At 45.7% G+C, this 14796-nt stretch overlaps 1 protein-coding gene across 1 annotated transcript; it reads left to right on the forward strand.

The window, feature by feature from the left end:
* Positions 1-10048: 10048 nt before the first annotated feature.
* CNTD2 (cyclin N-terminal domain containing 2) lies at positions 10049-14249 on the forward strand. Its single transcript, XM_006871523.1, has 6 exons — positions 10049-10273; positions 12377-12466; positions 12563-12718; positions 13176-13334; positions 13433-13578; positions 14084-14249. Exons 1-6 carry the CDS (start codon positions 10049-10051, stop codon positions 14247-14249), a joined length of 942 nt encoding a protein of 313 aa, XP_006871585.1.
* The last annotated feature ends 547 nt before the right edge of the window (positions 14250-14796 follow it).

A 14796-nucleotide genomic window follows, 5' to 3' on the forward strand; every position in this document is an offset into this window, starting at 1 on the left:
CCTGGCTGGGCCTGGCCCCAGCACCACTGAGGGGTGAGGACTGGAATCTCCCCTTCTCTCTGCTTGGGGCCAAGTACACCTGCCTTGGCTGTTACACATTGTGCACCGAGACAGTATTGGGCCCTGTGGACAGGTTGAGGAACAGGTGTGTGTTGGGACAGGCGGTCTCTGAGAAGGGAACCCCCAGGTCCCCCTGCCCTCCCCACTCTCCAGGGCCCCACGCTCTGCAGCCTTAAGGTGCGCATGAGTGCGAGTACACAAGTGATGTGTGTCGGGCACATGAGTCAGGCCCTTGTGTGTGCGTGTGTGGTGTGGATGGAATTGGGTCCCTGTCACTGGCCCAAGCATTTCATCCCTTAGGGGTGTGGGAGAAGGGGGGCTGACCTAGTGGGAAGACTTATACCTGCCCTACCCATGTCTCCCCTCCTCTCCCTTCCCCTCCCACCCAACATCTACAGTGGTTTGGAATTTAATTTTTGTGTTTTTGACCCTCCCAACCCCCTTCCTATACTAGAGAGTTCACAGAAGGGCATCATAAAGTGGGGATGGGCTAGGTTGGTTTGGGTGGGTGGGTGGGTCTTTACCTTTCTGTGTGTGTGTCTTTTTTTTCTCTGACATCTCCCCTGCCCTCTGGCCTGTCTCCATTTCTTCTTGTATTTGTACGGTACGAGCAATAAAGACCAGGGCCCAGCCTGCACTTGTGCTGGCCCACCACCTGGGACCCTCCCTGGGTCTGGAGTCTAATCCCTGCGCACCAGCTGTCACCAGCCAGAAGGTGGGGAAGCAGGTTGGAGAGGCCGAGCAAAGGCTGGAGGGGGGATTGAGCTAGGTGTGCGCCTCTGGACTTGGGCAGCTGTGCGTGTTGTGGACGGAGAAGCGGGGGCCTGTCCTCTCTCTTCTTGGTCTGCAGCTTAGTGATAACTCCATTACCCGTAGTCGGTGCTAATCTTCCCATCAGCATGGACAAAATTCACTACTTCCCAGAGAGATTTTCCCTCTCCCTACCCCTGTCCGCCCTTAGTAACCACTGGTACCTGTTAGCTTCTTTATAATTAGTTTTATCATTTTTTTTTTTATATAAGTAAGCTCATATAACTTTTGGTTTTTTTTTTTGAGAATGACTTTGCAAAATAAGCTCAGCCTAATGTTTTTTGGTTCATCCATCTTGGAGCATGTATTGGACTTCATTTTTCTTTAAAGCATAGTATGTGTGTCTGTATTTATGTCTGTACCACATTATCCGTTCATCTGTCCGCAGGCACTTGGGTTGTTTTCCCCTTTTTGCTATTGTGACTAATGTTGCAATGAACATCAGTATGCATATGCCTGTTTGTGACATTACTTTTAGGGCCCTAGGGTATGTACCTAGGAGTGGAATTGTGGGCTCATCTGGTAATTTTATATCTAATGTTTTAAGAAATCACCATGTTATTTTCCACGATGGGTTGGATCATTTTACATTCCCACCAGCAGTGGATAAGCGTTCCCATCACCCCACATCCTTGCCAATAGTTGGTATTTTCTGGTTTTTTTGGATTAGTGCCATTTGAGCAGGTATGAGGTGAAAACTTTTTCTAGCTTTGATCTGCAGTTCCAATGACAATGAGCATCTTTCTGCGTGCTTGTTGGCAGCTGAAAGTGTCTGTTCATGCCCTTTCTCCAGTTTTGATTAGGTTATTTGCCTTTTTGCTGTTAACCTGTAGCAATTTTATATATTTTTTTAGATATTAGACCCTTATTAGCTATGTCATTGCCTTTTTACACTTTTGATGAATTCTTTTTGATGAACATTAAGTATTTAATTTTTATAAGGTCCCAGTTATCTTATTTTGTCTTCTGCTTGTGTATTTGTAGTTGCATTTGATAATCTATCATTAAAAAAAAAACAAAAAAACAACAAAATTCCATAGTTTGGCCCCTATGTTTTCTTCCAAGAACTTTTATCTTTCACATTGAGATCCTTGATCCATTTCTAACTGGTTTTGTGTAATGGTGTGAACTGTGGGCCCTGCTCCATTTTTCTGTGTGTGAAAATTCAATTTTGCCTGCACAATACTCAGGAAGCAGTTCCTTCCCTCAATGAATGGACTAGCACTCTTGTAAACCAACAAAACAACACACACTTTCCATAGATTTATAGATTTCTTTCTGGGCTCCCAATTCTGTTTCACTTGCCTGTGTCTATCGTATTTGGTTACAGTGACTGTATAGTACGTTTTGATATTGGGAGTATGAGGTCTTCTACTTAGCTCTTAAAAATTACGCTGGCTGTTTGTGACCTTTTCGATATCAAGATGAGTTGTTGTTTTCCATTAGAAAATGCTGTTCGAATTTGATCAGGATTGCATTGAATCTAGTGAGTTCACATGTCTTTCCATCTGTGTACCCGTATGTTAGCATCTTACAGAAGTGTTTTCTAGTTTTCATTGTATAAGTCCTCTACATCCCTGGTTAGCTTTATTCCTAGGTATTTTAGGTGCTGTTGTAAATGGTATTGTTCTCATAATATCTTTGTCAGATTTCCCCATTAGTGTATTTAGAAAGAAAAATAAATAACATATGTATTATAAGGGTTCCTGAAGGAGAAGAAAGAATTTTTGAAGAAATAATGACAGGCAATACCCAAAATATCACAAAAGATAAGAAATTTTACACCTAAAAGCTCAATTAATTTATGATAAACCCTAAAAAAACAACTGATTGTTGTGTGTTGATCTTGCACCTTATAGTTTTGCCGACGTCTTCTAGTCGTTCTAACCGCTATTTTATGAGTCTCTAGGATTTTTTTTTTAATCTAGGATCAGATCATGCACACAGATCAAGTTTTACTTCTTCCTTTCCGATTCGAGTACCTTTTATTTCTTGTTTTCGCCCGATTGCTCTTGTTAGAACTGCCAGTGTACTGACTACAAATGGTGTTTGTGAGTATCCTTGCCTTCTTTCTCTTCTCGAGGGGCAGGCTCTCAGTCTTTCTCCATTCACTATAATGTTGGCAATGGGCTTTTTGTATATGACCATAATCCTGTTAAGGGATTTAAATTCCCCTTCTATTCTCAGTTTTTGTTGAGAATTTTTATCGGGAAATAGTTTTTGGATTTTTATCAAATCCATGTTTCCTTTTCTATGTTTACTGAGAAGATTGTGTTGTGGTTCTTTATATTAGTTTTCTCAGTCTGTTGCATTGATTGATTTTCTAATGTTGAATTTTTCTTTCATTCCTAGAATAAATCCTACTTGGTCATGGTGTATAATTGTCTTAGTATATTGTGAAATTCTGTTTGCAGTAACCTTGTGGAGAATCTTGTCATCGGCAGTCATGAGGAATATGGCGGTGTCTGTAGTCGCCTTTTCTTAACGATGTCTTCATCGGGTTTTGGTGTCAGGGTAATGTTGGCTTCACAGAGTGAGATAGGGACTATTCCTTCCTAGTCGATATTTGGAAGAGTTTGAGTAAGACTGGTGTCAGTTCTTTGAATGATAAAATACCCAGACGCTCTCTAGTCCAGAGGTTTTCTGTTGTTCGGAAGTTTTGGATTACGGATTCAATTGCTTGTTACAGGTTTGTTGACGTGTTCCATTTCTCTTTGTGTCAATGTAAGTATATTAGGTGTCTCTAGGAATCTTTGTCATTTGAATCTGTTGTAATATCTCCAGTTTCTGGGTTTTTTGGTTATTTACCCCCTCTCTTTTCCTGTGTGTGTCTAACCAGGGATTGGTTTATTTTATTGATTACTTTTCAAAGAACCAACTTCCTGGTTTTGTTGCACTTTGTTTTCATAGACTCTATTTCTGTTCAGATCTTTATCATTTTCTTTCTTCTGGTAATTTTGTCTTTTTTGTTGTTCTTTTTCCTCATGTTACAGAGTGAAGTCATTGATTTGGGATCTTCTTTTTTAATGTTGCCATTGATTGCTTTGAGTACTGCTTCCCTTGTGTCCCAGAGATTTTTGTCTCTGTTTTGTGTATTATTATGTTTGGTTAAGTGCTTAGCTATTTTGTTTTCCCTCTTTAGTGTGTAATTTTTTATTTTCTTTGTGCTTATCATAGGGGGAATACATTTTATATCTCACATTTAAAACTATCTTGAGACCAGTTTAACTTCCTTAACACATAAAAAGTTTGTATCTAACCATCATCCATTTTATTTGGATATTATTGTAAGTTGCATCTTTGTAGCTTGGCTTCCCTGTAAATGAAATTTACTTTACTGTTACATGTTATTTAGTTAATACTTTCAGTATTTTCCCCACTATAATTTTGTCACTGTCATCATGAGGGACATATTTGCCATCTGCAAATCTCTTCAGCGCTAATCTTCATAGTACCAGCTTTTCCTTCTAGTGGCGTCATCCTTGGTGTTTATTGCTCCAGGTGGTTTTCTGGGGCCTTTTTTCTCTGAAAGACCCCCTTCACTAATTCTTGTAGGATCAGTCTGGTGGTAACAAATTCCCTCAAGTTTTTAAATGACAGTTTTGCCAGGTATATTATTTTTACTTGACAATTCTTTTCTTTGAGCACATTAAATATGTTGGCCCATTGCCTTGCCTTCTGGTTTTTGATGAGAAATTGACACTTAACCTTATTGAAGCCTCTTTGTGAGCTGTTGTTTTTCTCATACTGGTCTCAAGATTCTTGGTTCTTGAGAATTTGATTATGATATGCTTTGGTGTATGTTTGTGTATGTGTGTGTATGTTTTAGGGTTTATCCTAAATTCATTGAGATTCTTAGGTATAAAATTTCGTATATTTTGGTGTTGTCCGTCATTATTTCTTCAAAAATTCTTTCTTTTCCTTCAGGAACTCTTGTAATATGTATGTTAATTTCTCTTGCTGGTATCCCAGATATCTCTTAGACTTTGTTCATTTTTCTTCATTCTTTTTTCTGTTTTCTCCTCAAACTGATCAGTCTCAAAGGCCTTCTAGTTTGCTGATTCTCTCTTCAGTTCTACTTCTGACTCTTTCTGTGACTCGGTGCCCAGTGTGGTTGAGGTGGACAGGGCCCTGGTGACTCAGTATCTGGTGCTGGTGGGCCAGGACCCTGGTACCAGTGCCAGTGGGGGCACAGTGTGCCTTGTGCAGTGCTGGGGGTTGGGGACCTCCATATAGTACACAGCACAGTGTGCTCAGTGATCACTGCGGCCCTAGGAGGGTGGGCCCTTCTGTGCAGCACTCTTGCTGGTCGGGCAGGGTCCCTCTGCACAGTGTGCGGTACTGGTGGGGCTGGCCCTTCAGTGGGATGCATTGCACAGGTGAGACAGGGCCCTGGGGGCTCAGCACACAGCGCTTTGGGGATAGGGCCCTTTGGTTCGATTTAGCACACACAACTCTAGTGGACTAGACACCCTTCTGCTGAGTGCTGGGGTGGTGGAGCCGGGTGATTCAGCCACCCCGTTTGTTGGCAGGGATTCACTTGGTTATCAGCTGTTGGCTGCTGTAGGTTCCAGGGTTGCTGGGTTTTAATATATGTCCAGTACCTTTCTGAAGCGTAGAGTTGCCCCCCCACACACACACACTAGGTGTGGAAGTAATTGTACAGAGGTGAGTGAGTACAGACCTGGGGCAGGTTGTGTGCAGGATGAGCCTGCAGTGTCTTACAGTGCAGCCCCACCCACCCCACTGCCAACTAGACAACTCCAACTCTGTGACCCGATATCCCGGGACTGGAAATCTGTACAGGAGCAGACAGCCTCATCTTTCATGGCTGGTGGGTGTGAACCACCAGCCTTGTGTTTAGCAGCCCAACACTATCCCATAGCACCACCAGGGCTCCTTGTCTAATCGTAAGGAAGGACTTCAAATCCCCACAATGATGGAGATAATGTCAAAGGGACCCAGGAGCCAACTGAAAGAGCCCTCAATGGCCAGTGCTGGAACCATTAAAGCCAACAAAATAATGTACAGGCAGTCTTTCTGTTAACGAACGAAATCTGTTCTAACTCTGTCTCCTAGGATTTTGTAAGTCAGTCAGAAAAGGTGCATATGGCTCTTATGCAAGAAAAGGCTCGAAGCCTTTTTAATGGTGTGTAAGCTGCGTGTGCAGCAAGTGAAGGTGATTGTGATGAAGAATTTGTTGTGTGTAGGGCTTGGTTCAGTTGTTTGAAAGTAAGGGCAAATTTACCTAACACTAAAACAGGCCTTCAAAGATGGCGGCACCCGTCTGAAAGATGGCAGTGTGCCCAGCTCCTTTGAATGTATGTGGCTTTCCTCAGTCCTGCAAAAAAATAAAATAGCCCAGTCTCCTGCATCAGGCATCTGAAAGGGCTCACTATGTCTTTCTGCAGAATCCCAAATAATATGTGTAGATATGAGGGAGCTTGAAAAAGCTCATAGAAAACTGGAATGAAAAGATCATGGACTTTCCCACAAACTTTGTGAAGCCCCTTTGATGTGCTGTTACTCTGGTAGTGACTCCAAAGAGTGCAGTATGGAAACTTTTCAGTGGAGAAACCTACAAATAGTACCTCAGCCAGGTGGCCAAGGTCACTGTCAACAGTGATAACTTGTTGAGTGTAAAAGGAATCCAGGAACCAATGGGAAGAGCCCCCAGTGGCCAAAGCTGGACCAGTGTGATGAGATAGGCACTTCACCTCAAAACTCCCATCATGCCAGTCTAACCAAAATCACCTGACCCAGTACTCAGAACAGTCAAGGTCACCAGAAACAGGGTAAGCCAAAGTCATTAGAAACAAGGCAAGCTGAGAAGCTATCAAAGGTGACAAGATGACGAAGTATAATGTACCTGGACTGGACTGAGGAACAGTACAAGGCTGTTAGGTAAAAACCAAGAACATTTACATTCAGTATGCAGTTAAGTGTATCAATATAGTTTCATTGATTGTGATAAATGGCCCATGCTAATAGTGAGGGGGATGAGTGTAGGGTATGTGGGAACTCTGTACTGTCTTTCCAAGTTTTCTATAAATACGCTGAAGAAAAAGGTACAGAGAGTCTGGTATATCCTTCACCCAGATGGCCCTTTAGCATTTTACCATATTTTCTTCTGTTTATCTACACACATGGATAGGTGCACACCTTTGTTCCTTGTATCATTTGGGAATGTTATGGACATAATACACCTTTATCTTAAAAACAAGAACATTCTCTTAAATATAGTTCAATTGTGCTTTTCTCTAACACCTTGTGGTGCAATGGCCTCACTGTGTATTACCCCCCACCCCATTTTTCTTCCGTGTCCACTCTTGGGTTTGAAATGCACGTGACAGATACTTGGCAGAAAGTTTCTCAACCTGTGTTTGTTACCTGCTGCTTGCTTGTGATTGGAGTTCCATCTGCACTGGAGTTCAATGTTGCCTTTTTGGGCAGTAATGCTCAGAAGTTGATGAGTCCTCCGTGTTCCCTTTCCAGAGGCCCATGCTGATGAATTGGCCTCTATTAGTGGTGATGTTAACTCAGATCCCAGGTTTAAGGAGCTGTCAGGCTCCTCCACCAGAAAGTGATTCTTTTTCTCATTAGAATAAGTAAGTAGCTGGTGGGGATACTTTAAGACTGTAAATATACACAGTCCAGACTTAGCACAGGTTCTGTTCCAACGACTCGGTCATACGACTCGGTCATAGCTAATTTTGGTTTTGTTTTCATTATTGCTTTTTTATTTTAAGTGTCTGTAGAAATCTGATCTTTATTTGTTTTTGCGGATTGGACAAAAACCTTTCATAGAAACTTACAGGTAAATATTAACATTCTATGTAGTACACATTACTGACTATAAGAGGTACCCTCCCCCCAAAAAAGGCCGCAAGTGGTGTTTATTGTTAACTCAACTCCGTTTTAAGTCAGGGCCCACCTGTTTGCTTTTCATCAAACCTTCCTCCATTAGTTCTAACATCTCGTGCATAAAACTTATCATTGTGGTGATTGCTGAACCCAACTTTCTGATTTGATTACAGTGCCGTGTAGCAGTTCAGACTCATAGCGACATTGTGCACAATAGAACAAAACACTGCCCGGTCCTGTACCCCCCACAGTTGTTCCGTTTGAGTTCACTGCTTCTCCCACATACATTTATGAGGACAGTGGTGGTGCTGTAAGGATGCCTGGTGGTTCCATGGTTAAGCGCTTAGCAGCCAACTGAAAGGTTGGTGGCTTTAACCCACCGGCCACTCTACAGGAGAAACATGTGGCAGTCTGTACCTGTATACCAGAGACCCAGTGGGGTTAGTTCTTCTCTGCCTTATAGAACTGATGGAATGGATGGGCAGCAAGCTAACAGGGAGTTTAGTGGTAGAACTCTTGTTTCCCATGTGGGTTTGGTTCCCAGCCAGTAGACCTGATGCACAGCCACCCCTTGTCTGTCAGTGGAGGCCTGTGAACTGCTATGGTGCTTAACGATTTTCAGCGAAGTTGCTAGACTAAGATGCATTAGGAAGAAAGGCCTGGTGATCTACTGCCAAAACCCTGTCAGTAAGAGCCTGTGGCCCACAGTGGTGACAATGCAGCAGCTCTTGGGGACAGCACCAGACTAGCAGCATGTAGCTTTATGGTGCATGGGGTAACAGTGAGTCTTGATGGCTGCTAGCAACAACCCCCCACATTTATTCACAATTCTCAGGAAGAGTGCACCCCCTCCCCTTATCAGAATGGACTTATATTCATTTTATCCAGTGGCTTATGATTGATTTATATATTCTGCTGTTCAAGTTGTCCTCGATTTGGCTCCTGACCTCTGTGCCCATTTGATCATTACTATCATTGGAACATTTACTTTCTGCACAGAAAATGTTCCAGATGAATCTTCTGCTTTCCCTGCTTGCGCTTTCAGCTCTAATTCCTGTGGGTTGAGAAATGGTACAAGAGAGCCCAGGACTGGGCACTGTGTGTGCTTGGCACTGCTCTGAGGCCCTCTCAGTGGATGGGGCTAGGAAACACAAGGGGGGAGGGGGCGGGCACCAAAAAGTTCATGGGAGAAGGAAATGGAAAGATGCAGACTTTTTCCACGAGCAGAAGCCCTGTCGTAGTTGTACGGAGACATGTCTTCCTTCCAGAGTGGACCTCCTACAGGTCTCTGCTCAAATGGCACCTCCACGTGAGGACATTCAGCCTCTACATTATCAGCCCACAATTTGGTTTCCAATTTCATTGCAACACCACAAGGATTGTGCTAACCTCTCCATATTTGCACATCCATCTTCTGACTGGAACTGGACTCCATTACACAATATATGTATTTACTCAATCCTAGACTACAGCTAAAATAGTTGCTAAGTTGTTAACCTATACCGCTGCCAAATAAAATAACCCTACTAACTGGAGTTCAGTATTTGTGTGTGGTTCTTTCAGTCCTGAATTGAGGCTGTAAAGTAAGAATACGAAGGGGCTTCTAAAAAGCTCGTGGAAAAATGTCATTATCTTTATTGATTCCAGTTTTATCTAAACTTTTTGAAGCCTCCTTGGACTATACGCCAAGATCACCCCTGTAGTTCTGTTACACAAGGAGTTGGGGGAAACTCATCTTTCTCCCCCAGAGGGACTGGTGGGTTCAAATCGCTAACCCTTCAGTTGGCAGGCAAGCGCTTTAACCACTGTGGCACCAGCGCTCCTTTGCACAGAGCAGAGTCTTTCCTTAAATCTTTGCTAAGTGATATTTTGTTCCCCAGCCTTGAGCTTCTACTGTCAGGCCTTGTACCAGGCACTTACCAAGCACAACTTCATGAAGTCCTCAGACCACCAGTGTCAGCTGAGCTTTGAAATAACTGAATTTACAGGAGAAAACCCTCTGAGGCGCACTTTCTGGTCTCCAGTAGCTTGTTTGAGATTTGAATTCAGCTGCTGAATCACTGATGGCTGGAGCTGGCAGAGCCAGCCTATCAGGACTCGGAAGGCGGGGACTCTCTATATATATCATTGTGTGTTTACACCTGGCTAAATGAGGCGTTCTCAGAGCGCATGCTCCAGGCACATTTAAAATGCCTGTGGTGGGACCCGCCCTCCAGTGAGAAGAGGTCGGACGTCACCAGCCTCCAAGATGCTGGTGAGAAGCAGCCGCCAGGGACCCACCTCCGAGCCTCGGTCTCTCCTGACTCTCGAGATGATGACTCCAAGTCCCTATCCCCCGCAGAGTCCTGCGGCCTCCCTTGATCCAGAGCCTCCGAGTGCTCCACTCCTCGGTAGCGTCCCCGCGGGCACAAATTTGTACCCAGGACATCCAGCAAGGCCCCCGGGGCCATGGGCTCCTCCGGGACTAGAGGAGGCACTGGGCATGCTGGGGCTGGAGGGAGAACGCGAGTATGCCGGGGATATCTTCGCCGAAGTCATGGTGAGCGAGCTGGGGCAGAAGCCCCGGCAGAGGCTGCCCTGGGGTTAGCATTTGAGGAGGTGAGGCTGGGTTGTTCGCCTAGTAAAAGTATACAGACTCCCACCTCTCCAGCATCCTCTTCCACTGGCTTCTCTTGTTCCCCTGGCCTTCTTGTCTGGTTTACCTTCTTGCAGTTTCTACGGCTCCAACACCCTTTCCACCACCTGGACTTCCCCCATCCCTCCATTTTGCTGCTCCGTAGTCTCTCACAGGTGTCCCTTACATTTATTCATTTGCTATTTAGTGATTCACTTCAATGGTTTTGAGCACCGTTCTAGGGATATGATACTATGATGGACCAACCAGTTCGTTTGGTGGGCAGACAAATGAGATAATTTTAGACATCACAAAGACCAAAAACAAGCCATGAGGTCTTCAGATAGCCACGTGGATGAGATATGCCACGTTGGAAGGAAGACTGGAGGGATGAATTCTCTTCCCATGCATTTTGTGGGCGCTTCTTCTAGGCTCCAGTCTGTTAGGAACTAGGATACAGCTCATGTGGGTCAGTGGACAAAACTCAGAGAAACATCAGATACCTTCAGATGAAAATGCTATGTGTGATTAAATAAAAGAAAGTCGTGAGACTAATGGAATGGAGGGAAGAGGATTGAAAAAAGGGGAACAAATGACTGAAGAGCAAGCGATGGAAGGAGCAGGGGAAAGACCACTTCAGGAGAATAGTACGTGCAAAGACCCTGGGATAGGAATGAGTTTGGCACTGTCTAGGAAAGCACTGTAGGATAAGCACTGGACTACCAACCACAAGGTCAGCAGTTCACACCCACCATTTGTTACTCGGAAACCCTATACTGACAGGAATCAACTGAACGGCACTTAACAACAAGGAGTATGGGTTGTGATGGGGGAGAGGGATGTCGGACACAGGGGCAAAGCCTAAGAGTAAAAGGAATTAAGGTTTTATTTTAAAAACTGAGAGCCAAGGAAGAGTGTTCTTTAAAAAAAAAAAAATTCTTTTAATTGTAGAGTCACTGAGTTAGAATCAACCATAGGCAACTAACAACAAAAAGTTACACTTTTAAAAGAAATCCATTGTCTGTTTTTAAAACTTTTTTTTTTTTTAACAACTTTTCGTTGTGAATTGAGTGAACGTTTATAGAGCAAATTATCAGCTTTATATTCAACAAATCGTCCACTTTGTTACAGCTCAATGACTGTAATCCCCTCCAGGTAACATCATGGATTCCACTTCCTCCCTGTGGTTCGTGTTTCCATTCCTCCTTTCTCAACCCTTCTGAACTTGTCTTTGAGTAAATGCTGCCCTTTTGGTTGGCCATTCTATGGTGTATCTAGTGTTGTCTCTTTTATATACCTATTGCTTGGCTGAAAATTAAGCACGGGGGGTGAAACATTATCTTTTAATGAAAATTTTCCATGAAAAATTTTAAATCCCCTAATGTAGCCCTGGTATCATAATGGGTTACGAGTCGGGCTGCTAACTGCAAGGTTAACCACCTGAATTTACCAGATGCTCCGTGAGAGAAAAGATGCAGATTTCTGCTCCCATAAAGATATACAGCCTTGGAAATTCTATACAGGGATCGCTGGCTGAGTCGGAACTGACTTCACTGTACACAACCACCACCACCACGTGTAGCAAAACTTTGCCTTTTCATTACGTTTTACATGTAAATTCAGAGACATTAACCATATTCATCATGTGCAATCCTCAACGCTGTTTTCTACATTTCCTTGGGATGTTTTTTTAATTGGGAAGTTCCTTGGTATGCTTTATACTTAAGTTCTTCTCGATGAACTAAGGGATGGGTTGAATGATGGTGATCAAGATTGGTGTCTGGGAACCCTAGGTAGCCACTCAGGAAGGCTGTAGCCCCGAGAAGAGCTGGGAAGGGAGCGTCCAGGGCAAATCCCGGGGTTCTAGATGGGGCTGGGTAGAGGAGCAGATGTGAAGGCCAGTTTGGGTGTAGTACCCATGCGATCGATGTCTTCACTGGCATCCAGGAGGCCGCTGCTCTCGGGATGAGCTCAGGAGAGACCCAAGGCACAGGTGTGGAGAGTAAGATTGGCCTTGCCTAACTCCAGGTGTGCCGCACACTGCCCGGGAGGGCCTTGCCCCGCTCCGTGACCCCGGAGATGCGCGCGCTAGTGGTGGATTGGCTGGTCCAAGTGCACGTACGTACGTAGCCACGTACCGACGTACCCGGAAAAGGGCGGGGTGGGTCTACGTCACTTCCTAGGACCCCGGTAGTCACTCGTACCCCTCCCCAGGAGTACCTGGGCTTGGCGGGGGACACGCTGTACTTGGCCGTGCATCTGCTTGACTCCTACCTGCGCTCGGGTCGAGTTCGTCTACACCAATTGCAGCTCCTAGGCGTGGCGTGCCTGTTCCTGGCTTGCAAAGTGGAAGAGTGCGTACTTCCCGAGGTACTTCCGGGGTGGGGTTTAGGAGGGCAGGGCGTACTGTGTGTCAAGCGTCTTGCTGAGCGCTTCATTTATAATTGGAATTCTAACATCTATATGAGGTTGGAACCACCAATGTATCCCTTTAACGGAGAGACCGAAACCTAGAGCGGTCCGAAGTCTTGTAGTTGGGACTCGGTCTCAAGTCTTGAAAAGTTACACATAGTTAACACTCATGAACGCAGTGACATATAACGGGCTTGGTGAAGTGAGGAATAGTACCTCCATTTTACAAATGAGGAAACTGAAACTTCGAGAGTTTATGCTATACACATAGGTAACGTAAACGCATGCCTTTGATACCGAAGCTAGCGATCTCTATAACGTCACAGGCCAGGACATTGAGGTCTTAGACCTTCCAAGGCAGGGAGTCGAGAGCTGAGTCCAGTGCCCTTCCCTCTTCCCACTGCCCCCTCTGCAGTCCGCTTCCCTCTGCTTCCTGGGTGCCGGCTCCTTCTCTCGGACCCAGCTGCTGCGTGCAGAGCGCCGCATCCTGAACCGCCTGGACTTCCGGTTGCATCACCCGGGACCGCTGCTGTGCCTGGGACTGCTGACTGCGCTGGCCCGGAGTAGCCCACAGGTGCGGAGTAGGGGGTAGGACTTGTGCAGGGTGGGTCGGGATTTCAGGGAGGGAAGAACCAGACGTTGCAGTTGCCGCTGCGATTGCCGCGCCACCAGGTGATGTTGCTCGCTACCTATTTCCTGGAGTTATCCCTTCTGGAGGCTGAGGCTGCAGGATGGGAGTCGGGTCGCCGCGCGGCCGCTGCACTGAGCCTGGCGCACCGTGTGCTCCACAGGACAGGACCGGAGCCAGCGCTTTACAGGTATGGCCCCAGTGACTTCAGGGACCTTTCCTACCAGGTCTCTTGTCTTTACCTGTATTCAGATAATGGGGGACAGCTAGGAGATAAGGGGACTAGTCGACCCTTCTCCAGGATCTAGCTAGTTCAGACTTGAGAATGAAGGGTATGCCAGTCCCTGAGTCGCCCAGCTCCACAGCGGGCCGAAGAAGGGGTGACCCTTGAGCTGTTAGCTAGTCTACCAGTGGCAAGGCAAATCCTCATTTCTCCTAGCCGTGGCCCTGGGGTACAACTGGATATCTGCTCATCATCGCCCTCCCCACTCGCCTTAGATCCTAGTTTTCCCTTAGCTGCACCCTGCGTTTGCCTCTTATGGGGCTCCTGGTCACTCTAGTTGAGAATGGCCCGTCTGGCCGAACCCCTGAGCAACCCCCGGAAATCCAAGTCGGAGACCCAAGTCTCAGCTTTAGGCCTCCATTTCCATTACCATCCCTTTGCCCAGTCTTAGTTTCTCCATCTCCCCGTGCAGTCCTGAGGAGCTGGGCCCCCTTGAGCGGTGCATGGTCCGTGCGGCGCTCCGGGGTCCCGCGCCGGGCCGGGCCGCCATCTTCCTTAAGTACGCACGGCCGCAGCACCAAGGCACCAGCCTCGATGCCGTCCGCCTGCTCCGCAGTCCCCATTCCGAGCGTCCCTGAGTCTGGAAAAACCCTGTCAAAAAAAAAAAAGGCTCCGTGTATGTTTATAGTTTACTTCATTAAAGAGTTTCTTTTACTTCCTGTGCTCGCGATCATCATTGGTCAAGTGCGTTCCGTCTTTCACGTTTGATTGGTCGCTTTGTAGATCACTCATCTCTCTGATTGGATGATTTCAACAACTTCCTAATTGCCACTGGAACATGCTGTACGAATTCTGAATTCTTCCGCGAGGGGGTGCTGGCGGACTTCTTCAAGCCCCGCTCCGTTGCGTTTTTTGTTGTTGTTAAGTACCGTGGAGTCGGTTCTGACTCATAGTGACCCTACACAGGGTTTCCGAGGCTGTAAATCTTTACGGGAGCAGAAAGCCTCATCTTTCTCCCGTGGAACTGCTGGTAGTTTCGAACAGCGTTTGGAGGGATTAAAAACAAACCGGGTACCACACACTGAAAAGTTTTCAGGAGATGTAAGAAAAATCATAACACAAACTGAACCACCATTGGCCTTACTGTTAGGGAACTAAGAATGTCCACTCCATTCTTGAGGAATA

This window comes from Chrysochloris asiatica, unplaced genomic scaffold, assembly GCF_000296735.1.
Source record: "Chrysochloris asiatica unplaced genomic scaffold, ChrAsi1.0 scaffold00168, whole genome shotgun sequence".
Classification (NCBI taxonomy): domain Eukaryota; kingdom Metazoa; phylum Chordata; class Mammalia; order Afrosoricida; family Chrysochloridae; genus Chrysochloris; species Chrysochloris asiatica.